At 51.6% G+C, this 22591-nt stretch overlaps 1 protein-coding gene across 4 annotated transcripts; it reads right to left on the reverse strand.

Annotated features, from left to right (window-relative positions):
* Positions 1-3021: 3021 nt before the first annotated feature.
* Positions 3022-16030, reverse strand: NR2F2 (nuclear receptor subfamily 2 group F member 2). Of its 4 annotated transcripts, none has more exons than XM_039248234.1 (3): positions 15725-16030; positions 7299-7826; positions 3022-4495 (listed from the first exon to the last, which is right to left on the reverse strand). In XM_039248234.1, exons 1-3 carry the CDS (start codon positions 15765-15767, stop codon positions 4221-4223), a joined length of 846 nt encoding a protein of 281 aa, XP_039104165.1. In that variant the 5' UTR covers positions 15768-16030; the 3' UTR covers positions 3022-4220. The 4 variants fall into 4 exon arrangements, with proteins under 4 accessions (XP_039104165.1, XP_039104163.1, XP_039104164.1 ...); XM_039248232.1 differs by lacking the exon at positions 15725-16030 and adding an exon at positions 9440-10340; XM_039248233.1 differs by lacking the exon at positions 15725-16030 and adding an exon at positions 8067-8263.
* Positions 16031-22591: the final 6561 nt, after the last annotated feature.

The following is a 22591-nucleotide window of genomic DNA, read 5'->3' on the forward strand; positions in this document are numbered from 1 at the left end:
GCAACTTTGACAGGCAAGCAGCAAGTTGTGCCCACGCCTGGCGGGGTGCGCAGCCGGCCTCCCCTCCCCTCCCCCCGAAAGCTGGACCCGGCCCGCACAGACCCCGGCGCAGCCCCTGCATTAATGAGCGCGAGCACTGACCAGGTCTGTAAATACTGGCCTCTCCCCTCCCCCTCTACGCCATTCAGACATTTCAGATGCTCGGAGGATACCGACTTTGGCTTTTTCTCATTTGGCTCTGGTGGGGAGGGGAGACATGAAATGAACTCTAATGATAAGGGGGGGGGAGCGAAGAGAGAAGGGGACACCGCGTTACCAATCTTTCCCCTACGAATTCTGCTGCTCTAATTACAGGATAACCGAGGGGCCGCCCTCACTCGCCAGCAAGAGTTTAAAAGAGGGTTTTCTGCCCGCAGATGCAATGCCCTTTAGTCGCCCCCCCCACCTCTTTTTTTTTTTTTTTTTTCCCCTCCTCCTTTTTGGTAACCAATGTGTTTTCTATTACCCGGCCCTGCCGTGCCTGGCAGCCCGGCGCTCGCGGTGCAATGGGAGACGCCATGTTGGCTCAGCTCATAGGACCAAGTCAAAAGCGAGCTTCGAAGCAGAGTTTCACACGCTCGAGCTCCCCCTGACCGCCCCCCGCCCCCGCCCCCGCCCCCCGCCCGCCGCCGCGCGGTGCACAGCCAGGGAGTGCAGCTCCGCGCGCCCGGCACCCCGGACTTTCCCGGGGCGCGGGCGGAATTCCGCCGCACGTAAGTGGGGGGCGGGGGCTGGGGGGGGTGGGCAGGCACTTTTCCGCAGCGGCTGCCAGCTCCGGGCCCCCGTCCCTGCAAGCCGGCCGGATGCGAGCCCGGCCGTCTCCGCGGGACCAGCCCCGGACACCGGCCGCTAACTTTGAGCCCCAGCCCCTCGCGGCCCAGGGAAGGGAGCTCACGCCGCGAGGCCGGGGCAGGGCGACCGCGAGCCGAGCGGACGGGCTGCGGTCCTCCAGCCGCCCCCCCACCCCCACCCCAGCTTAGTCTTCCCCCAGGTTTGTTTGAAAGTGGCGAGAAGCCGCGATCGCCCCTCGCTCTCTCTCCTCGGACTATTGTTGCATTTCGCGTCTAACTGGGTTCTCTCACACCCCTGAGCGCCAAGAGGAGGAGGGGGAGCGGGTTGGGGAAAGAAATAAAGCAAGCTCAGATCAGATGGGAGGAAGAAAAAAAAAAAAAAAAAAAAAAACCAGCAAGGAAAAAGAGACACTTAAAGGGAAAGAGTCGCCATGTTTAGCAGCTTTTTTAAAGATCTCGTCAATTTCACACAGAACGCACTCGCTGGGTCCCAGCCCTCGTCTTTTGTCCAGTTCAGTTGCAGCAAAGATCTTTTGTTCTAACTCAGCGTGAAAAGAAAAACTTTCTTTAAATGCAATAAACTTAAACCAAACTCAAGACTCTAAACAGATCCTCCTCCGGCCACTCTACACATATACAAGGGGTTTTGTTTTAACCCGTTTGAAAAATTTTGGGTCCTGTTTTTCTGCCTCGCAGACCCCCAAGCTCATTGCTGAAACTTAGAGTGAGAGAGAGATTTCCAATGACTAGAAGACATGCTTAAAGCATAATAAAACAGGGACTGTCTTTTGCTTTGAAAATCATAAATTATAATTTAATGCCAATAATAATTTACAACAAATGGCTGTTTACAATAAACTAACACAAAACAAACAAGGAAAAGGGCCTGTGTTTTACTTATTAGAGAAACTTCACACACTCACATGGATAGCACTTGCAAGAGGAGAAAATAAACAACAACCAGCAAACCTCGAGCTAAAAGGTCAGCGATATTCTGCCCTAGGACCGTACTTGTATTTATGTATGTATATATCTACAGAAAGAAGCTGAGGGTCAGATGGAGAACTGCTCAGATGCACACATCAGACAGATTTTTCTGGTCTACATGTATTGAACTGAGTATCAAAGTTTAATACACTTTACAAAATGATCCCCTTTCTTCCACCTCCCCTCCCGATTTTAAAATTGAACCACAACATTAGGGAAGTAGGGTGGGGGGGTGGGCTGCTGGAAAGCCTCAATAAGAACAAAACTGCAAGCTCCCACGCACTGAGCTTCCTCCAAACCAGGAAAAGAGAAAGAGGAAAAAATAGGAAAACCTCCAAAACAAAATAGTTACTACTTCCAAATCAGCACACCCTATAAAGTTTCCTCCCTTCTTTCTTTCTCTTCTTTTTCTTAATTTGGCTTCTAAGGACAAAGGATCCCAAGAGCAGTACAGATTGTATCTACACAATCCGAAATGTCAAAATGTCGATGTGTTTTTATGTACATAACTCCAGTGGAAGAGACTCCCTTGACCTGTGGTCATGCTCTCACAGAATGAACGTAAAGGGGGGAGGGGAAAGACAGGCCAACAGCAAGTTATCATATATACACTAAGAACAGACCCTTCAGCACTATAAGCTAGATCACTGAATCTGAAATCCTCTCAACAACCAAGCTAGATGAGAACCACGGAGTATTTTTAAAAATCACACCTACTTAAGGAAAAACTCACTGCAAACAACTGCCCTCTATTTACAATGCTGTGATTAGCTTGCTAGAACTGTCTTTTGCTGAACTGTCAGAAATGTACAAAACAGTATTTTTTCTTCTGATCATAAAATAGATACTGATCTCAAGATTTCTAATACTTTCCACAATACCTTCCCTAAGCAGGCACTTAAGTGTGACAAATATAAGGGCCTTTTTTTTTTCCTGGAAAATCCATTTTTAATTAAAAGGAGGATTAGGTGAATGGGGGTGATTTACTATATCAGTATGGCACTTCCTAAACCATAGATAAGCCATTAACTTCAGCTTCTCCACCCCCCCAACACACACCCAAATTAAACAGGCAAATACACTAGTCCACCTTTGAACAAACTGACTGAGGGGAGTGAATACATGAAGCCCCCAGCCCAGCTCAGCGAGAGCTCACAGGGGCTCTTATCGATGGAAAAACAGTGAGTGGGGACAGCCAAACAGATTTCAGATATCAAATAATATTTTAATTTCTGAATACTTTCAATTTTCCTTGGAATATAACACACAAAGACTCGACCAAACAGTTCAGTTATTATAACTTTTACAGTATACAGAAATGTTGCACTTAAAAAAAAAAACCTTCAGTTTTTTTTAAAACACAAACTGTAAACTCTAAGATACTGAATCAATCACGTTACCTATAAGTGCCAACAGTGTTATTTTGTCATGCTGATTTCAATGGTATTTTTTAAAAAGGGAAAATATCAACAATTATAATACAAAGGGTTTGCAAATATACAAACAGATATAGGATTTTCATAACAATTCAAGAACTAAGCGGGACCCAATTCAAATTACAAAAGTTCACTTTTTATTCAAAACCTCAGCATGTGTCTTGGACACATTCCTTGGCTGCCAATAAATTCCACAGTTCATTCTCTTTCTTAAAATATTTTTAAAAAGCTAGGTTTGTCATGGTGTCTTTTTTTGGGGGGGCAGGGTAGGGGAAGTTAAGTGTTGTGTGTAATTCCTCCAGTTCTCAAATTAAGAGTGCTCAACTCCACCTAAAATTTTTGGTCACCACTTGTAAGTGCGTTTCCATCACCTCTGAGTTGCCTTTTAAAGTTTTATGTCTTCCTATGGTATTTTCATGGACTCAGTTTTAATTCTTGCAGAACATATAGTTTAAGGATACACAGTTTTTAAGAAGCCAAGATTATATCAAAACTTATTATAGAACCACAGAATAAACTGGTTTGGAACCAGAAAAGTACAAAAAAGAACAGCTAGAGGTACATAGACACAGGACAATTAATAATTTGGAAAAAAAAAAGACTTACTTTCTCCATTCTGCTAATTTTCTCCCAATCTCCTTAAATGCACTTTTAGCAATATTTTTCAAAAATTTACCAAAAAAAGAAAAAGACTAATTTCCTTTTTATACAAAAATGATAAGTAGCAAGTTGTTCTGACCGACACAGGCGTTTTTTTTTTTAATGCATTCTGTAAAAGTTCATTTGACAGTCTTTTTTTTTTTTTTTTGAAATTCACAGTCCATTAAATTCTTCCCCTCTCTTCTTTTAGCAAACTTGTAACATCCTTTTATATCCTTTCTTAACAGAAGGAATTTAAGCAAACAAACCAGTCTTTTGCCTTTTCTTTCTCTCTGTTTCACTCCCCCTTCTTATTTTGATTTATTATTTATTGAATTGCCATATACGGCCAGTTAAAACTGCTGCCGGACAGTAACATATCCCGGATGAGGGTTTCGATGGGGGTTTTACCTACCAAACGGACGAAAAACAATTGCTCTATGACTGAGGAAGAGACCGTGCGAAGGGAAGGGAGGCGAAGCAAAAGCTTTCCGAATCGCGTTGGTTGGTTGGGGTACTGGCTCCTAACGTATTCTTCCAAAGCACACTGGGACTTTTCCTGCAAGCTTTCCACATGGGCTACATCAGAGAGACCACAGGCATCTGGAAGAAAGTTTAAAAAAAAAAAAAAAGGAGAAGAAGGAGGAGAAGGAGGAGAAGAAGAAGAATTCAGTCATCAGATTAAGAGGTTTGAAATGGGTCACATGAGGTGTGTGTACAGTGCTCTGTCAAACTGCCCCAACCGGAGTTGGAGCAAATGCCTCTGTACTGAAAACTTGGGCGGGAGGGGAGTGGGGAGGGGGGTGGAGAGCACGAGATGGTCCTGGGGTATTTGTTTTAAAGTAAAACACAGCTCAGTGCACTGTAGGCTTGCACTCTACCAGTCCTCAGGCTTGGTCACTGGGAGGCCCAAGCAAAGTGCATTGGGTGAATCCGGCTCAAGTCAGTAAACAGACAGACAAACAGATGAAACCTAAACTGCCAGTGCTCCTCCCCCTCCTCCTCTGTAAATAATAGTTTGGCTTATAATTATACATTGGGGGGGGAGGGGAGGGCCACAACCTGGCCCAGCCTCTAGTAATGGCGTCCACGACCCAGCCTCAGATTCTCCCCAAAGAGGGCGACTCATTTTTCTCCAGTCTTTGAAACTGATTTAAGTGGCCCTTTAAAACTGATCTTGTCAGTTTAGCCCTATTGAAGGGCAGCCATGCAAACTGTGATCTCTCTGTTCATTTGAGCTGTTTCTTTTCCCCCCTTTCTTCTCTCTCCCTTTTGCTTCTACCCCCATTTATTTATTTATATATCTATCTATCTATCTATCTATCTATTTATTTATTTAAAAAAACCCAGGTCTCTCCAAGAAGAACCCCCTTCCTGTTATCTTCAGGAAAAACACTTTTCTCTTTCGGATACGTGAAAATACAATAAGTGCCTTTGAAATGAGAGGCTTCTCAGTGAAGGCAGTGCAGGTTGTGACCTGACCTTTCTGGGCTCCCCAGACAAGACTTGGGCGCTAACACATGCGTAGCATAAATCCTTAAAACAGATATTTGAAAACAGCCCCCACTACCTCCAGCCCCCAGAACCAGAACACACATGTAATTTCCTCATGTGTGTATCTAGGGACCGTGCATGTAAAGAACGCATAGGTGTCTGTGGTCAGGAATTAAAAGATCTGTTTGCACAGGACTCCCTCCCTCTGCAGTGGTACTCTGTGTGTCTCCCTACGAATCAGATAAGAGGGACCTTTATCTCTTTGTGAGGCGATTTGCATTCTCCACACAGTCCTCTACATTTTGCAAAAAGTAATAAATTAAACTGTTACGACAGTATCAGGCATTTCTTTCCTTGAAAGACCAAGGGTAAGGCTAAGAGCTAACAATGATATGGAGAAATTAACAACACCCCCCTTCGTCTGGGGTCTGGGATCTGGGCCGGGGTGGAGGGCTGGGGGTGAAGGTGACTCTGGGGTTAGGGGAATACCCTGCCTGTACATTTGCATCAGGCAAATGTTCTAGTTATGACAGTTCCCCTGAGGAAAAATACTCCAGATCCAAGCCTCTCTATACAGCTCTTTGCCCAGCCACTGCACTTTAATTGATTACCTAAGGACTTTCAAAGGCAGAATTTGGGGTGCCTGTGTGCATGGCGGGGGAAGGCTACGTGTAAAAAAACAGCAGTGTGTAACAGACAGTGGGTTAAGGACTCAGAACCTGCAATCGATTGAGCTGATGACTTGGGTCCCCAGATTTCCTTCAAACAATAAGGAAGAGACTGTGCATCTTTTTGTCTGCCAGGAGAGCGACACAGCTCTTCTGGTGTCCTGATTACAAGCTGTAAAAACTGCAGTCCCTAGGTTCCCAGCCCTACCAACATCCAAATGTGTGCAATTCTTCATTGGGAACCCCTCTCCCCCTTTCAGCCATGACAAAGGGCTCAGCTGACAACTTAGAAAGAGGATGCAGAGGGGGTGATTTCCACCCACCTGGGATGTGCTGATCTCAGCCTGGAGGCAGCCCAAAGGCTCAGGTGTGGCCCAAAGTGGAAAGCCAGACACCTTCAAAAATCATTTGGCCTCGAGAGTTAATTAATATCAGATCTATTACTCACACAGGTTAAACTACATACAAACTAATTAGGTTTCATAATACAGTCAATGATGGTTTTATATCGCTGGCAACGTTCAGACCCAGCCCAAGCTGGCACACATTTTGGGTGGTTTGAGAATTGTCTGAAGTGTCTGCCTGGGCAGCGCAAGCTGGGGGCCAGAGTCCTCAACCCCTTGCACACACTCAGGACAGTTATGATGGCCCTTTTCTTCCCCTTGCCCCTTTCCTGACAGCTCTTCCTCCTCGCCTGGCAGTCGGCATTGTTTTAATAAGAATATGACTTTGAAAACTGCTGCCCTCAGGTTGGATTTGCCTGGAGCCCCAGCTCCTACTGAGTTCGCAGGCAAACTTTTCTCTCCTGCAGAGAGGACGCCAGGACAGCTCCAGGGCCCAGAGGCGTCCACTGGAGGCTCAGTCAGGGCGACAGAATGAGCGAGTCCTGGGGTAGAGGAGGCTGTACAGGATCAGCTAGCCCCGGAGGCCTGGGCCAAGGGAGGGTGCAGGAACCCCCCTGCCAGTCTGGCAGGCTCCCGAGGCTTCCCCCCTGGCCCACTTTGAGAGCCTGTGCCTGAAGGGACCTTCGGGAAGCCCCAGCCTCACTCTCTTGTTCCCAGGCCAGGCCTGGTGAGGCCCAGCAGCTCTACCAAGTCCCCACTCCAAGCTGCCCTCAACAGTTTGGCCTTTCAAGGGGGGGGGGAGAAGGGGGAGGCTGGGCTCAGTCAGGGGACTCCCAAGTTCTCGGGGCCCTAACTCTGAGCTAGGAGTCCTTGGGCACAGAGGGCAGGGCTCCTTCCTACCTGAGGTGAACAGGACTATGGCCTTGAGACAGCTGTACTCGGCGGAGTCGACGTGCAGCGCTTTGAGCTTCTCCACTTGCTCTTGGAAGATCCGTATGTGGTCCATAAAGGCGACCACTCGGTCGGCGGACATGGGTGAGGCGTGTAGGCCAGCGGCGGCCAGGAGCGGGGCGACGTGGAGGGGCATGGAGCACTGTGCCGCGTTCAGCACGAACAGCTCGCTCCAGGTGAGGCGAAGCAGGGCCACCTGGTCGGTGATCTGCAGGTCAGGGAAGAAGGGGATGTTCCGGGCCCACTCGACGGCGCTGAAGAGCATCCGCGCGGCCAGTTCGCAAATGTTCTCGATGCCCATGATGTTGTTGGGCTGCATGCACTGGCTGCCGAAGCGGGACGTGGGATAGGGCTCGGCGCGCAGCAGCAGAGAAATATATCCGGACAGGTACGAGTGGCAGTTGAGAGGGTCCCCGTTGGTCAGCGCAAACTGCCCGTGGGTTGGCTGGGTGGGCGGCATCCTGCCCCTCTGCACCGCTGCGGGGAGGAAAGGAGACACCCCGCAGTTAATGACCAGCCTCGTGGCCCAGCTCCCCGGGCAGGGTCTGCCCCAGCCCGACCCCCCGCCTGACCCAGAGCCCGCACCGCGCCAGATCGAGCAGGCCTGCCCCTCTCGCCAGCGCGCCAGGGCCACGGACCTGGAAGTCTCCGTGCGCCCGCAGCCTCCTCTCAAGCCACCACCCAAGCAAGCTCTGGCGGCCAGAGGGGCACACTCGCCTCCGAGGCCCGCTCGGGGCTGGGCCGCCGAGGACCCAGCATTGGCCACTTTGCCTCGGGGTCCCCCGGCACTGTGGGCGGGATGTAGCATTCTGGGGGCATCTTGCTTCTTTGCTGCTAAACAGCTGATATTTCTTATTGATTGGAGGAGAGGGAGCGGGAGGGGCGAGTCTGGGGGGGAGGGTGAGACGCTTTTGCAAAAGACACCAGGGTTCACCCCAGACGGCCTGCGGCCGCCGTGCAACCACTCTCCCCCCGCCCCCCCAAACCCGGCAGCCCCGGCCCCAGCCCGGCGGGGAGCCCCCCGGTGCGAGAAGAGCGGAGAGCCGAGGTCTGGCGGCAGCCCGATCAGTGTGCTCGGAGAAAGAGAGACGGAGGGAGAGGGCGGAGAGAGAGGCCGGCCGAGGCGAGAGGAAGCCGGGGAGAGGCGGGGAGCAGGCGGCCGGCGCCGGCGCGGCCCGGGCAGGGCCCAGGAGGGCCGGGGGAGACTGGCGAGGCTCGGGCCCGGGCTGTTATGTGACGCCGGACCGGGAGAGTCGCTCTCGCAGAAACACAAAGAAAGGCCGGCGTTCGCTCGCCCGGAGCCCGGAGCCCGCGCCCGGCGCCGAGCGCGCCATTGGCCGAGCACGGCTCGCGGCGCTCGGCGAATTTCATATCACAAAGACCCAACTCGCGCGGAGCGAAAGCGGCCGCCGAGGGCTCCTCGCCCACCCGTCCCTACTCCTATCGCGCTCTCCTCCTTTCAAAAGTGAAAGGAAAAAAGAAAACAGAGGTATTTTTTTTTTTTTTAGCAGAATGTTAATCCACGGAGGGTCACATGAGCGCTGCCCGGGCGGCAGCGTTAATACGGCGAAGTGCATAAAATTGCCATTTGTAATTTGAACCTCCTGTACAAAAGTACAATCTCAGGTTGGTTTTTTTTTTTTTTTTTGGAGAGGGTGGGGGCTGGGGAAAGGGGTGGGGAGGAGGGACATATGTTGAACATGCAGGAAAAACAAGGGGGAGAGAGAGAGGGAGAAATCGAGAGGAAAGACGGGAGAAGTAAACCAGGCTTTTTTTTTTTTTCTAAAACAACAACAGACAACACCCCATCCCTCGCAGAAAGGCGAACTCCAATGCACTCGCAATCAATGCAAAGAAAATGAAACAGCCCGGAGAGAAAGTAGAGGAGGAGATCAGTCGGCCAAAGCATGCGGATTTGGGGGTCTGGGTTCCAGTGCAGAAGTTGCTTCTAGTATAAACCCCCTTTCAGCTGCAATACGAAGAGAAGAGCTTGGGGGCTTCTGCGTCCTTACCCAGAGCAGGCTAGCCAAACGCACCCAGGGCCCCGGGACCCCAGGCGAGGGTGGGGGGGAGAAAGGAGAGGCCGATACCTTCCCGTCTCATGCCCACTTTGAGGCACTTTTTGAGGCGGCAGTACTGGCACTGGTTGCGGTGGTGCTGGTCGATGGGACAGTTCCGGTTGGCGCGGCACGTGTAGCTCAGGTTCCTCCGCACGCTGCGCTTGAAGAAGCTCTTGCAGCCCTCGCACGTGAACTGGCCGTAGTGCTTGCCGCTCGACTTGTCCCCGCACACCACGCACTCGATGTGCTGCTGCTGCTGCTGCTTGTCGCCGCCCGGGCCGCCGGGGCCGCCCTGGCCGCCGGCCGCCGTCTGGGCCGGCGTGCTGGCCGGGCCCCCTTGGCCCGGCGTCTGTGGCGTGTGCGGGGCGCCGGGCGGCGGGCCCGGCACCGGCGGCGCCTGCGAGGCCTGGCTGCCCTGCGAGCCGGGCACCTCGTCCTGGGGGTCGCGCCACGTGCTGACTACCATTGCCATATCTATGGGGGCCGCGTCCGGACTTCCTGCTCCCCTGGCTGCGGGCGGCGGCGGCTCCCGGGTCTCGGGCTCCGGCGCGCCGCCTTTTGTGTGTGCGAGGGTGCGAGAGGGCGCGGGAGGGCGCCCCGGGTGGCTCGGGGGCTGGTTGGTTGAGGTTGGTTAGTTTTTCCTTTTTTGTTTCTGCTTTTGCAAAGTTTTGTCGATGGCTTGTCTGGCCCGGTGTGTTTGTTTTGTTTGTTTCCCTCGGCTCAGCTTTGTTGGTTGCGGGGGGCTTTCGGCCCCGGAGGGGAGGGGAAGGGGGCCAGGGGAGAGAGAGTGGGAGCAGAACGTGGAGAGAGAGGGAGGGGAGGGAGAGCCGCAAGTCGATTGTCTGGCTTCAAGACAGAAGTAGGAGGCAAAAAAAAAAAAAAAAAAAAATCTCTCCAAAGATCTCCCTCGCTCTCACTCTCTCCCTCCCTCTCTCGTTCACTCTCTCGCTCTCAGAGCTGGTGTGCCGAGGAGTTGGAGGAGGAGGAGGAAGAGGAGGAGGAAGAGGAGGAGGAGGAGGAGGAGGAGAGGCGACTGTCCGGGGGCCAAGTCCAGGGCAGCCCACAGTCAGCCATTCAGGAAAGCCATCGAAATCAGGAGGACTGGGAGAGCGGAGGCGCCGGTCGCGGGCGCGCCCAGAGAGCCGGGCAGGCCGGGGCGGAGGCCGGCGGCCCGCGGAGTGGCCGGAGCGCTGCCTGGGTCCGGGGGAATCAGCATGAAAGTGGTCCGCGTCGGGCGCTGCGCGGCGTCGTCCTGGCGCTGGGCCGCCGCCGCCGCCGCCGCCGCCGCCTGCCACGGGCGCCCGGCGCGCGCTCGCCCGCTCCGGCCGCCGCCGCCCGCTTTCGCCGGATGGAGGCCGCTCGCCGCTCCCTGCGGGCCGCCCGGGCCGCCGCCGCCGCCGCAGCCGCCGCCGCCGCCGCCGAAGCCGCCGGGTCGGGCCCGGAGCCGCCGCGTCTAGCGCCGCCGCCGCCGCTGAAGCCGCTGCTGCCGCTGCTGCCGCCGCCGGAGCCGCCGCTGCTGCTGCTGCCGCCGCCGCCTCACACACATAGGGAAAGAGTCAACTCGCCGGCGGCGGGGGAGAAATGATAAAAGAGAGAGAGGAGGGCAGATCACCACCTAGAAGCACATCCTTCGTGCGCAGAGGGGGGAGAAAAAGACGGAGAGAAAGAATGAAAGAAGGGAAAAAAAGGCAGCACGGCACCCGGAGAAAGGAGGCAACTCGGGGAGAGGAGGAGGAGGAGAAGAAAACACACACGCGCGCACGCACACACACACCGCGGAGAGAAAAGAACAGAGAATCAAAGTGATCAAATATGCTAAAAAGGGGGGCGCGGGAGGGAATGCGATTTATAGGCGCCGGGGCTGGCAGAAGTGGCTTCTCCGCGATCAGCTCACTGAGCTCTCTATATAGTGAACTTTGACACGACTGCTGCAACTTAGCGCACGTTGCCATGGCGACGGCGCGCCTTATAAGGCAGCAGCCGGGGTTGGCCTGGCCAGGCGCGCGCGCGCCGCCCCCTCGCCGTCATTGGCCGGAGCGCGGCGGCCCCGCCATGGCGGCCGCGGGCGCAGCCCGGTCCTAGCGCGAGCGGCGTCGCGGCCGCGGCGCGGGGCGCGCGGGGGGCCGCGGGGGGCGGGGAGGGGGCGGCCGCGCCGCCGCCGCCGCCGGGCGGGGGATGGGCCCGGGCCGGCCCCGGGCACGCGGCCCCCGAGCTCTCCGCGCCCCGCACCGGAGGTTTCCGCCCCGGCGGGGAGAGGAGCGCGGCGCGCACACACGAACGCTTCTTAAAGGCTCCGCGAGCGGCTCCGGATGGAATCGAGGACTTCGCCTCCCGCAACTTGGCGACGCCGCGAAATCCGTCGCTCGCGCACCACCCGGGACTCCCGGCGCATCTTTGTGCCCACAGTGCCAGAGAAAGAGAAAAGTTCCCCGGTTTCTTTGCAGAGGGGTCACGGGTGGGGGTAGGAAGGGGCCGAGAACCGAGCTTGGAGGCATTTTCCAAACGAAAGATTTGGTCAGATCCGGGTGACGGTAGACCCTTCTCTTAATCAGCTCTGATCACTTGCTTGGTTTTGTGGCTTCCCCCCCCCCCGCACCTCTTTTTTTTTTTTTCCTTTAAAAAGGAAAAAAAAAAAAGTCCTTTAGTATCTGTCTTTTCCTTGTAGGGTTAACGTTTCACAGGTATGTGGCCTGACATTTTAATTGCTCAAATGAAACACCTCGGATGCTGAGAAGCACAAGTAGACTTCATCTCATTGTCATGACGCAATTAAAATCAATTTTCCTCAACTTTATCCTCTCTCATTAGTTGTAGCTAACTCACCGGCCAACGTCCTGCCACACACTCAACCGTGGAGAGAGCTGGGGAGACCGTTCTGGCCGCTGATGGACAAGCGGAGGCAGCCTCCCAGCCACCCGTGCACACCCTCAGTACACACATGTAAGCGCACATACATCAGATGCACATTTGTCAATGTACACAGACAAAGACTTCAGCGACTATGCTTCTAGGTCATAGAAGAGTTGAGTACGAACTTCATTGTTCCTCAGGTTCCTTTTAGGCACCCATATAGTCATTAAACCACCACCAGAGAGTCTGCTCCAAATGGGAAAGAATTCCAAACACAACTCACAAGAACCACACACAAGCCACAGTCTACCTCAAGAGATTCACTGCAATAACAACTTCATAGCCTCTGCCACTTTGCTCAATGTGCTAAAATCATCAACGTGGATGGGTCTCTGAATTCCAGGGCGTTTGGTTTTGAACATCAAACATCCAGATTTGGCCCCACACAACCCACTACATTTCAAGGCAGAAACCTTTCGGTTTGATTAGGGGAGGTTAGTTAGTTAGGATGATTCGACATTTAGAAAACACAATTTTGACACCATCATACACATTTTGCACCACGAAAACCTGTAAACTTGTAAGCCAACCAGATTCACGAACAATTAAAATATTTTACAGAAAACACTCTGAGCTTCAGGAAGCATGAACACATATAAAGAGTAAATTAATGACCCCAGGAAAGCATCCTTGATAGTTCAAAAAAATGGACAAGATGAAAGATTAAAAAAAAAAAAAAGCAAGCAACAACCAACATAAACCATACATATAATTGACCTGTGCTGGTGTGCACTTTGCATTCAGTAAATACCCTTTACACACAGGCAGAATACAAGGTAGGTACTGAGTGAAGATGCAGGCAGACAAGGGCTGGTTTTTAGGGAAGGAGAAACCCTCTTTACACTTCATTGCTGAAACCTTCTTAGCCCTCACTCTTTCTCCGCAGAAATCACGTATTTCACTAAACCTGCAGGTGCTGGGATTATTTGAAAGTTATTAAAAAAAAAAAACCAACCCACTATAGTGGACACTGAACTACCATAAACCTGGTATATAATGAAGTTGCCACAGAGAGAAGGCAGGTTGAGAATTTCAGGTAGATTAGAGCTACAATATAACTTTCTCTTAAAGAGGACAGAAGGATGGAAAAGAAATCATTTCAAAGAAGGTGTGTGTGTTTATTTTTTCTTTTTCCCTCTCAACTCCTGTGATTCAAGGGATTGCCTAATGCTACAAATGTCAGTAGATTAGGGGCAATCGCAGCAGAGATGTGGAGGGGTTGGGATGAGACAGGAAATCTAATGGGCATACCCATCTCGATTTAATAGAAGAGAATAATTGATTGTAGGGAAATCTTAATCTCGCCTCTTGAGTGCAAACACTTCCACAGCAAGATCACCTTTTACAGACATGCAGTGGGAAATTTCTGAAGAGCAAGATCTTCCACAGCACACTTAGAGATTTTTGGTATTTGAAGTACGCTCTGATGGGCTCAGATTTAAAATGAAGAATTTCCCAATCTCTTACAAAACTGGAGCCTGCTAAAGCACACGACTACAGGGTTCCCATGAAGTCAGAGGTGTTTCTCTCTTTTATTTCAGATTCATTCAGTTATGGGTGGCTATTAGAAATCCAAAAAATGAAATAAATGGCCATATCAATTGTAGTTAATCTGACTGCATAGAAGAAGAGAAAGGACTGCAGACTGAGAAAAAAAAAAAGAGGAGAATATTTTAAAATGCCTTCTTCAGAGATGCTCATTTCCCTTGAATAAAACAGCTCTAAGACTAAAAGATAAATATCAATATGTCGTTACTGTGCAAAAAAAAAAAATCCAGCCCAGTCTTTTATTGCAGATGTAAATTTATTTTAATGAGGGGAATGGCAAGCTTTAATTTGGCTGGAGAAAGTTGGAAAAACATTTGTTTTACTCTGGTGAAGAAGGAAAAAAAAAAAAAAAAAGAAAAGCAAACCCACCCAGGAATATGATTTTCGTGCAGAAAGTGGCCTGATGACTGTCATCGTCCCCAAATTAAATCACAATATGAATACAGACCCCAGCCAATGCCGAGTTTAACTCTGAACTCAGTGGAAACCAGTTGTGTCCACCAGGATTCATTGAATTCCTCCTTTCCCTCAGTCTAGTTCCTGTGTGTTTTTCCTCTTCCACCACACTGGAGCTGCATGAATAGGGAAAGGGGCGTCCATTGTGTCCCTCTGAACTTCCAAGTCAATGCAATTTTTAACCACTGGCTTGTGGTACTTTGAAAATCACCAGGGGCTGTCAGAGTTGGGTCCTCTGAAAAATTTACAGTGCTAAATCAGAGCATATGCTGGGAGGGAAAAAATTGCTTAAGATTGGAGCAAGTATAGTATCTGTCTGCCCCCTAGTGTAAGAGTCCTCGCTGCCTAAAATTCAACTTTAAAAGAAAAGGAGCTCTTAAAGGGAAACGACTTGGAGCTCACGTAGGCATACGAGAATGAAACTTCTGTACATTTTAATCTGAATAATTCTTCAGGATTTAGAATTAATTGGCTCTAGCTTGGTTGGACCGGACTCGGATCTCGCCACCTCTGCGTTTCCCGAGTCACTGGCGGAGAGGTGATGATTTTTTTTTTTTTTTTTTTTTTTTTTTTTTACCCCTGAACTGGGTTTATGCGCGTCCCCCTCACCCCCTCCTCTCTTTTTCTTTCTCTGTCTCTGTCGTCTCTCTCGCTGGCTTTTTAAAAATGAGGAACCGTTCCTTGAATGTTCTGGACAGAGCACAGAATTGCTTCTTAAGTCAGCCCGGCGCGGTTGCAATAGACAGCAAAAAGGTAAACGTTTGCCTGAAACCCGCACGCCAGCTCCACCACCCCGCCCGATGGTGAGTACCCTTCTCGTCGCGATTCTCCTCCTTGCTTTCACCGAGCGCTCGCCTCCCCGAGCCGCGGCCGAGGGCGCCGGGCAGGACTTCCCTCCCTCCCTGCCTGCCTGGCTGTCAGTTGCACAAGGTTGCAAAATGAAGCGCGGAGGCAAATCGAACAGTAAATTCTGATACTTAGCGCGAGCCTCGCAGCTCCTTTGCTAGAAGCCCGAGTCGTCTGTTGCTTGGAAAAACACGCTTAGAGGACTGGCTTTTTAGTTTGCTCTATCGAAGGAAAGGAGTTTGAGGAGACAGGACGAGGAGATGGGGAGGCACCGCAGTCTTTACGCTTCGGTTTAATCATATTTTGGCAGCTTCGCGATTGTATTTTCCCCCTTCCCCCCTCCACCACCTCCCCTATCACACACATGTAATAAAATATGGCAATGCATTGAATTGACCGTCCCCCCCCAACCCCTGAAACCACAGTCCTAGGCATTTCAGACACGTTAGCAAACCGATTTTTTGAAAAGCCCCAAGTCATCCCCAGCCCCACACAGCACAAGGAGAAAAGTGAGAAAGGAGAGAGAGAGAGAAAAAATACTGTAAGCAAACATACCAAAACCATATTTGCCTTGTTCAAGGTCCCAAACCGCTTGCATCTTCCTTCTAAACTGGAATAACTCTCCTTTAGTTTGGCGGGTGAAATAAATGCTTTGTTGGCCCCTGAAAAGATGTGTCTTTGATAATTAAAGAGTATCTCCTCCTCGGTGTTTATCTAAGCGATTGTGCAAACTGATAAAAAGTAGGCACTAGCCTGCAGGGAAAAAGAGGAAAGGTGAGGGGAGAGATCTTCCACCTCAAGGAAGTGCTTCCCCATGTATTAGGCGTTCTCAGCCCTGGGAAGCCCAGCACACTAACTTTAGAGCGACGAGGTTTCAGGGAGCTTTGTACATAGCTGCTGAGGAATGCAAGCCTCGCCTTTAAGAAAAAAAACCCCAAACCGTAGGTAGGAGATGTCTGGAGTGATCCTTGTCTCTCATCTCATTCCTTAGAAGGAAGAGTGCGTTGTTACACCTTGTTTGGGGCTGGAAAGACGAGACTTTAAAAACACCCGTCCAATTGAAAAAAATCTCCCAACTTAATGAGTTTAGTCGGAGGCTGGAGCAAACGGCTCAGCCTCAGCAGAAAACCGCCAACAACCATAGGCGATACTGCAAAGCAAGGCGACCCGAGGCACAGCCAAATTCCACTGTTTGGGGTCGAGAGGGATGGAGGCTAATCCTAAAGCAAGTTGGAAAAAAACAGAGGTGGGAGAGGAGGGGGAAAAAGCAGCCTCCTAGCAGACTGGCAGACAGACTCCCCTCACCCCGGATCAAAGATAGAACTTGAAATAGGAGGGCAACATTTTGCCTAGGAATCCGTTGGAATCCTCATTTTCTACTTTTAACTCATGTCCCCCCAGGTGATTTTTCCCACTCCCCTGCAGATCCGTGCCCCCCCCCTTTCCAGTCCCCATTCTAGAACTTTCCTGAGGAGGAAACCTATTTCTTTTTTGGGGGGGGAGGGGTTCCCAATTTCAAGTCTTCAAATAATGAATGCTTAATTAACCCCCTCCCTCCACCCACCCTCCCAAATGAAAAAAGGAAGCAGGAATACAGTAACTAGAGAAAATTGAGAATAAACTCTGCTGCCTCTTGCAGTTTAATACAGTTTTAACTAATGGATTTTTTTGTTTTGTTTTGTTTTAAGAGAAGAATAATGGGGAAACACGGATCTTTTATTTTAGGAAACTGTTATGGGAAGATGTATGTCAGACTTGACAAATGGAAGTAAGGCTCTTCGCTGCTTCTTGTCCCTGTCTTAAACAGGAATTAAGTTAAACACAGTGCTGAATGTTAATTACATGTTTACTGGCTAATGAAAATTACAAATGGTTTTGCCACCTCAAACAATGATGAAAACTCTGAAGACACTGTAATTATATACTTTGAGGGAAATAACTCAGAATATTGATCATAAGAAGTGTAAATCTTTTTTTAACTATTCATTAATACCATAAATATGGGCTACAGAAGTTTTTCCTTGTGGTTTGTCTCATCAGTTATATCGAGTGGATGGATGGTGAGGTTTTCTCTGGGGAGGTGGTGAACTCATTCTCTTGTAGAAGGAGGCCACTTGTGTAACTCAGGGGGTGCCCCCTCCCTTCCACCCCCGCCCCCCTTTAACCCCGGCAGAAGGTCCAGGGATAGTTGAACGTGAGGAGGTGGGGGGTGGGGGGGCGGCGGCTGGGCTCAGGGCAGGTGAAGGTGATCACTGCCCAGCCTCTCCCCTCCCCTGCCCTCCACTCTTCAATTCTCCCTCCTCCCTTCCCTGCCAGGTCTGATCGATGACCGCCTTCCCGAGCCTGGGCGCCTGTCGCATAACCTGGCATTCGGGTTCCTAATGGAAGACAACTCACGGCAAACCTGCCCCGCTGCCCTGTCGTCTTAAGTTCCTGCCTTCAGAGGTGGCCAGGGCAGTTCATGGCAAGGGAAGGGGGGGAAAAAAAAAGTTAAGTGTGGAAGGGGCAATTGGGCAAGGTGGCTCAGGCGCCGGAACCAGAACCGGTTTGGGAGTAGAGAAATGTTTGTGTGTGTGTTTTGTTTTGTTTTAACTTTGGCCTGAGTTGTAACTCTGCACTCTGGAGCCTGACAGCCACTCCGATCTTGGGGGTCAAAGGTGAGGGCTGCACTAACCCTAAAAGGCTTGTCTGGCCTGGCCAGAAGGCCGAGCTTGCGGAGAGGTGGGGGGGTGTCGCCAGCCATACTGCCTGACGCTTCAAGGGGGTGTCTGTGAAACCCGCACGTGGGGGGCACAGAACCGAGGGCCGGTTTTAAGTCCAATATTAAGGATTTTTTTTTTTTTAAGTGCCCTAGGCTTGTGGGACTGGAGTCCTCTTTTTCCCTGAGAATTCCCAAGGCGCTGGTCTTTGTCTTAGAAGGAATGGAGTTTCTGAATGGTGTGAAAGGGACAGAGAGGGTCGCTTCAAATCGATTTTACTTGTCCTTTCTGTCTTTTCGGATCAACGCTCTTCAATGGGCACAGAGGTGCTCTTTCAACCAAAAACTTGTGCTACATTTTCTGCCTGTATTGGTGCTAAATACAATAAGCACTGGGCAGATTTTTTTTTCTTTGCTCTCCAAAGCAAGAAAGCACCCTAATTAAATTGTTTTATATGGACAGTCAAGACGGACCAATTAAGTATGCATTAGTATAAAGATATAGTCTGCAGATAAGGCAGTTTAGAAAATCATGCGTAGGACAAAGGAGGGGGCGCTACCGGCGGGGAGGGGGGCGCGAACCCGGCAAGGTCGCTCGCCTTCCTCGCTGGGCCCGAGGGAGCTGCAGAGGCCCGAGCCTCAGGTGAGAGGGCAGCAGGCCCGCTAACAGGTGGGCTGCAGTGTTGGAGTCGTTCAGGCCCGAGCCTCCGACCCCGGCTGAAGAGCGGTGGGATCCAGGGGGTTAAGTAGCCCTCCCGTGTCCCTACTCGGACCATGCAGTCGTCTGAAGTGGCGGGTCCCGCAGGAAGGGGTGGGGGGAGAGCGCCGTGCCCCATTCCGGGTCGGGCCCACCGCCTGGTGTCCGGTTCCAGGGCGCAGCCTTGCAGTGAGAGCGTGCGCCCCGGGGGAGGCCGGGAGGGCCAGGGGGCCGCGGCCCTGTGACAGCCAAGATCAGGATAGGAGGCCCCCTTCCAACACATCCAAGCCCAGCGCTTTTTTCGCTTCTAAGGAAACGGGAGCTTCCCTTCCAGGAAAGTAAAGTTCCCACTCGACGCCCTCCGGCCCGAAGGGCGTCGAGGACCAGCGGCGGGAAGGTGGGAACGACCGAGGGTCGGAGAAAAGGTAGCGAGGAGACTGGCTCCTCGTGGGGCGAATGGAGATCTGGGCCTCTCCGCCCTCTCTCCACCCTCTGAGGCGTGGGCCGGCAGAGTGCACCTCGCCCCCAAGGCGAAGACCCCCAGAGCAGGGGCCTGGGCCTCCCCGGTCGCGGCGCAGGGTTGTGATAGGTGGTCCCCGGGCCGCGGGGGCGCGAGCGCAGCGCGCTGCGGCAGGAAGGGCGCGCAGGGCGCACAGGGCGCCCCTGGTCGGGCGCGGCGCCGGGCGCGAAGGAGCAGAGGCGAGAATGAGAGCCTGGGGAGGTGGCTGAATGTCAAAAGTAAAAGGGTTGAAAAGCCAATTTTCCAGGCGCGCTTTCGCCCCCTTTTGCTGGTTGCCGAGGCCGTAAATCAGCGGCCGGCGGCGAGGGCGGGAGGAGCCCCCTCGGCGGGCTTGGCGCGGCCCCGCCCGGACCGTGCGCACCTCCCGGTGGTCCCCGAATCGATCCGAAGACTAGCTGAGGATGTCACCGCACTAAATATTTACTGATCACACACAAGTAGCCGGGGCTCGAACGATTTTCCTCTGTGAGAAGAGCGCAGAGAGAAGGGTAAATCATTTTATTAGTGTGGATAAAGCCCAGAGCACACTCCGGGCTGGAGTGTTTTAAGATGTGTCTTCAACGGGATGAAAAGAGTTAGGGAAATCGATACGGAGTGATTAGAAGCCCCCGGGGTGACGAAGGGGGCCCAGGCTTTCAGGGATTTGGCGAGGCTGAGAAGGGGGAGCAACCCTGGGGGGGTGGGCGGCCGGACCACCGCCGGGAGCTCCCGGGCACAGGCCTCCGTCCCTCCCTCCTCGACGGGAGACGCAGGGCGCGGCGATCCGCAGGGGCTCCGCCGAGGCCCGGCTTCCCCGGGCCGCCGCCGCCGGGGGAGGATCGCGCGGCCGCCGCGGGGTCCACGCTGCGAGCGACACGGGCAGGTGGCCACAGGCGTGGGGTCGCAGGCCCGGCGCGGGGACGCCGGCAGGCTCCGCCGCCGCGCATCTCTCCAGGCCACCTCCTGGAGGAAAGGTGTGACCCGGACGGGTTGCATTTTCCCGCCCCAGGCGCGACCCGAAGCATCCTCGAACTTTCTGCTTGGTGCATCTCTGCCTCTCTCCTCCTTTGATGTCCCTAAAGAGGACGCAGCGGCCCAGCCCCGCGAGCTGCGGGTCCCTCCCACCCACCCAGTGTCTAGGGCGGCCGCCGGGTGGCGGAACCCGCTGCGGACCACAGGGCCGGTGGATTCCAGGTTCGGGGCTCCTGGGCAGGTGGGAGGAGGTCAGACGAGGAAGGCAGGTGCAGGGTGACACACGCCAGCGAAGCCCCCAGGACGTCTGCGTTCGCTCCAGGGCGGGAAAGTCGCTTTGGGGGTTTGAAGCCACGCTCCAGCGGTGGCCATCGGTCTGTGGCCCCAGGGCTGCGTGCAGGAGCCTCGAGTGGCGGAGGAGCAAAGGGTCGCAAAGGGTCGCAGGGCTCGCGGAAGTTAGCAAGGCTTTGGGGGGAGCTTGCCGAGAGGGAGAGGAAACCTTCTCCCCAAACTCAGGCAGCAAAAGTCCTGGCGTGAAAATGGCTTTTCACTTCTGGAAGCGGGAGCCTCGCTGGCTACTGGGAACAAAACTCGAGGTTCGACACAGCTGCAAATAATCAAGAGGACACTAATTTTTTGGGAGGGGGGGAAGGAGGGGCGCAAGGTGAGCAAAGGGGAGAACCTGATTCATTTCTTCTTCCTTTCCCCCAGCACCTGACCTTTTCTGAAAAATCTGCTCTTGCCGAAGAAGCGGATAGATTTATTTATTTATTTACCTATTTATCTATCTATCCATCCATTCCTCCTCCCCTCCAAATTGCTCGATTTTCTTGGCAGCTGGAGGAATTCAGTTCAGGTCGCCCTGCTTGGCCCCTCAGTGCAACAGGAAATATAACTTCAGATCCAATTAACCGTTTTCCAGAAGGGGTAGTTATTATTATTATTATTTTAATATGAATCCTAATGGATTGGAGCAGTGTGTTCAGGTGTACGGCGATTGGTGCCTGGAATTCTTTGCTTGGTAATACTCTTAATTCCTGCGATGTGAGCTCTGGAGTATCGAGGACCTGGAGACTGTCAGGATCCGGGTCTCCATTAACCCTTCTTGGACTTGGCCAGAGCGAAGGTTAACCACACTAACCTACTAAAGGGGCTGTGGTAAAGAAGGAAGAGAGAAAGGAGGAGGAAGCGAAGGAAGGAGGGGAGGAAGGGAGGAAGGGAGGGAGAGAGGGAGAGAAGAGGGAGAGAGGGAGAGAAGAGGGAGGGGGAGAGGGAGGGAAAATTCAGTCTAGTTGCAGGGATTTTCAAGCTCCCTGCCCTTCATGGGTCTCCCCCACCCCCATCCTTCCTAGGAAAGCAGGTTTCCATTCAGAAAGACAACAGTCTCATCTATCAAGGAAGCTCACTCCATGGAGGTAGACTTTAGGGAATAAGAAAACATAATGCAGTGAAATATTTTCTTCCATTTAACTGACCACCCAGTTCACTTAAAAAAATTTTTTTCTAACATGTGCATAACCGTAGATTATTACGGGAGGGAGTTAAAAAAAAAACCCAGATCCAACTACATATTTTACCTTCTTTCATTGAAGTGAAAGCTAATTTAGAATCTTGCCAGTAGCCAAATTATAGCCACAAAATCTGGATGAGATTAGGAAAATATTCATTCTGCTGGCTTCAAACCTGGTGGCATTTTCATGGGTAGTTATGTAATAGTTATGTGCATGAAGGTGTATGCACGGGTTGGGGGGGGAGGTATATATTCTTATGGTGTTAGAAGTTCCATGATGGATTAAAGGTTCATATACTCAGGCACTAGATAGAGGCTGTCACTCATATGTACATGCCGGGGTCTGGCAGAAAGCAGTGCAAAAAAGAGTTTTGAATAAGCTCCTTCGAATCACTATTGTTGAAATACAAGCTGAAGCAAGTTAGTAATGGTAACACAGTTGTGCCTTGCAGAATCATAGAAAGACCTTTCAAAGTAAAAATGTCAATTTTCAGCGTGGTAGCTTTGGCAGGGCTTTTAAACAAAAGGTGAGCATCTTTTGCCCAGTGTAGGTGTTTAAAAATTCAACCACATGACCCTCTGGTTTGCTTTTCAGTGAACTGAGGAATTAAAAGAGGAAAGGTTCTAGATACAGATGACAGCATAAGGGGCTTGCTCCTTATGTAACCAAGTCTCATGTGGGCTATACATGCTTTTAACATTATCGTGCAAGGCAATTCCTGATGAGAAAGTTCTAAAGACATCTAAAGCCATGTGGACCTCACTTCTCAGAAGTGGACAGAGTGAGGAAAGATCATCGAATTCTATGTTTCCCCCCCCTCCTTTTCATAAGAGCCTGGTTATGAAATTTTTTAAATGACAGTTCATTTTTGGTATGTCAAAAAAGCATTAATCAAATGGCATCAAGTGCCAATCATTTAAATGTGAAGGTGTTAGTAAGGCAAGTATCCAGATAAATTAATATTGCTGATCAGTCGGATGCCTGTACTTGAATAAAATACAAACAGAATAACAAAGGGGGGTTATCTGATTTGACTTCCTTCAGC

Source organism: Hyaena hyaena, unplaced genomic scaffold (genome assembly GCF_003009895.1).
Source record: "Hyaena hyaena isolate Hyena2069 unplaced genomic scaffold, ASM300989v1 scaffold_307, whole genome shotgun sequence".
NCBI classification, from domain to species: domain Eukaryota; kingdom Metazoa; phylum Chordata; class Mammalia; order Carnivora; family Hyaenidae; genus Hyaena; species Hyaena hyaena.

Coding starts and splice junctions, on each gene's coding strand:
- NR2F2 (XM_039248232.1), bottom strand. CDS start 9,881: ATGGCAATGGTAGTCAGCACGTGGCGCGACCCCCAGGACGAGGTGCCC. Junction 7,827..9,439: donor AGTGGGCATGAGACGGGAAG/GTATCGGCCTCT, acceptor TCCTCCCCGCAG/CGGTGCAGAGGGGCAGGATG. Junction 4,496..7,298: donor CATAGTCCTGTTCACCTCAG/GTAGGAAGGAGC, acceptor ACTTTCTTCCAG/ATGCCTGTGGTCTCTCTGAT.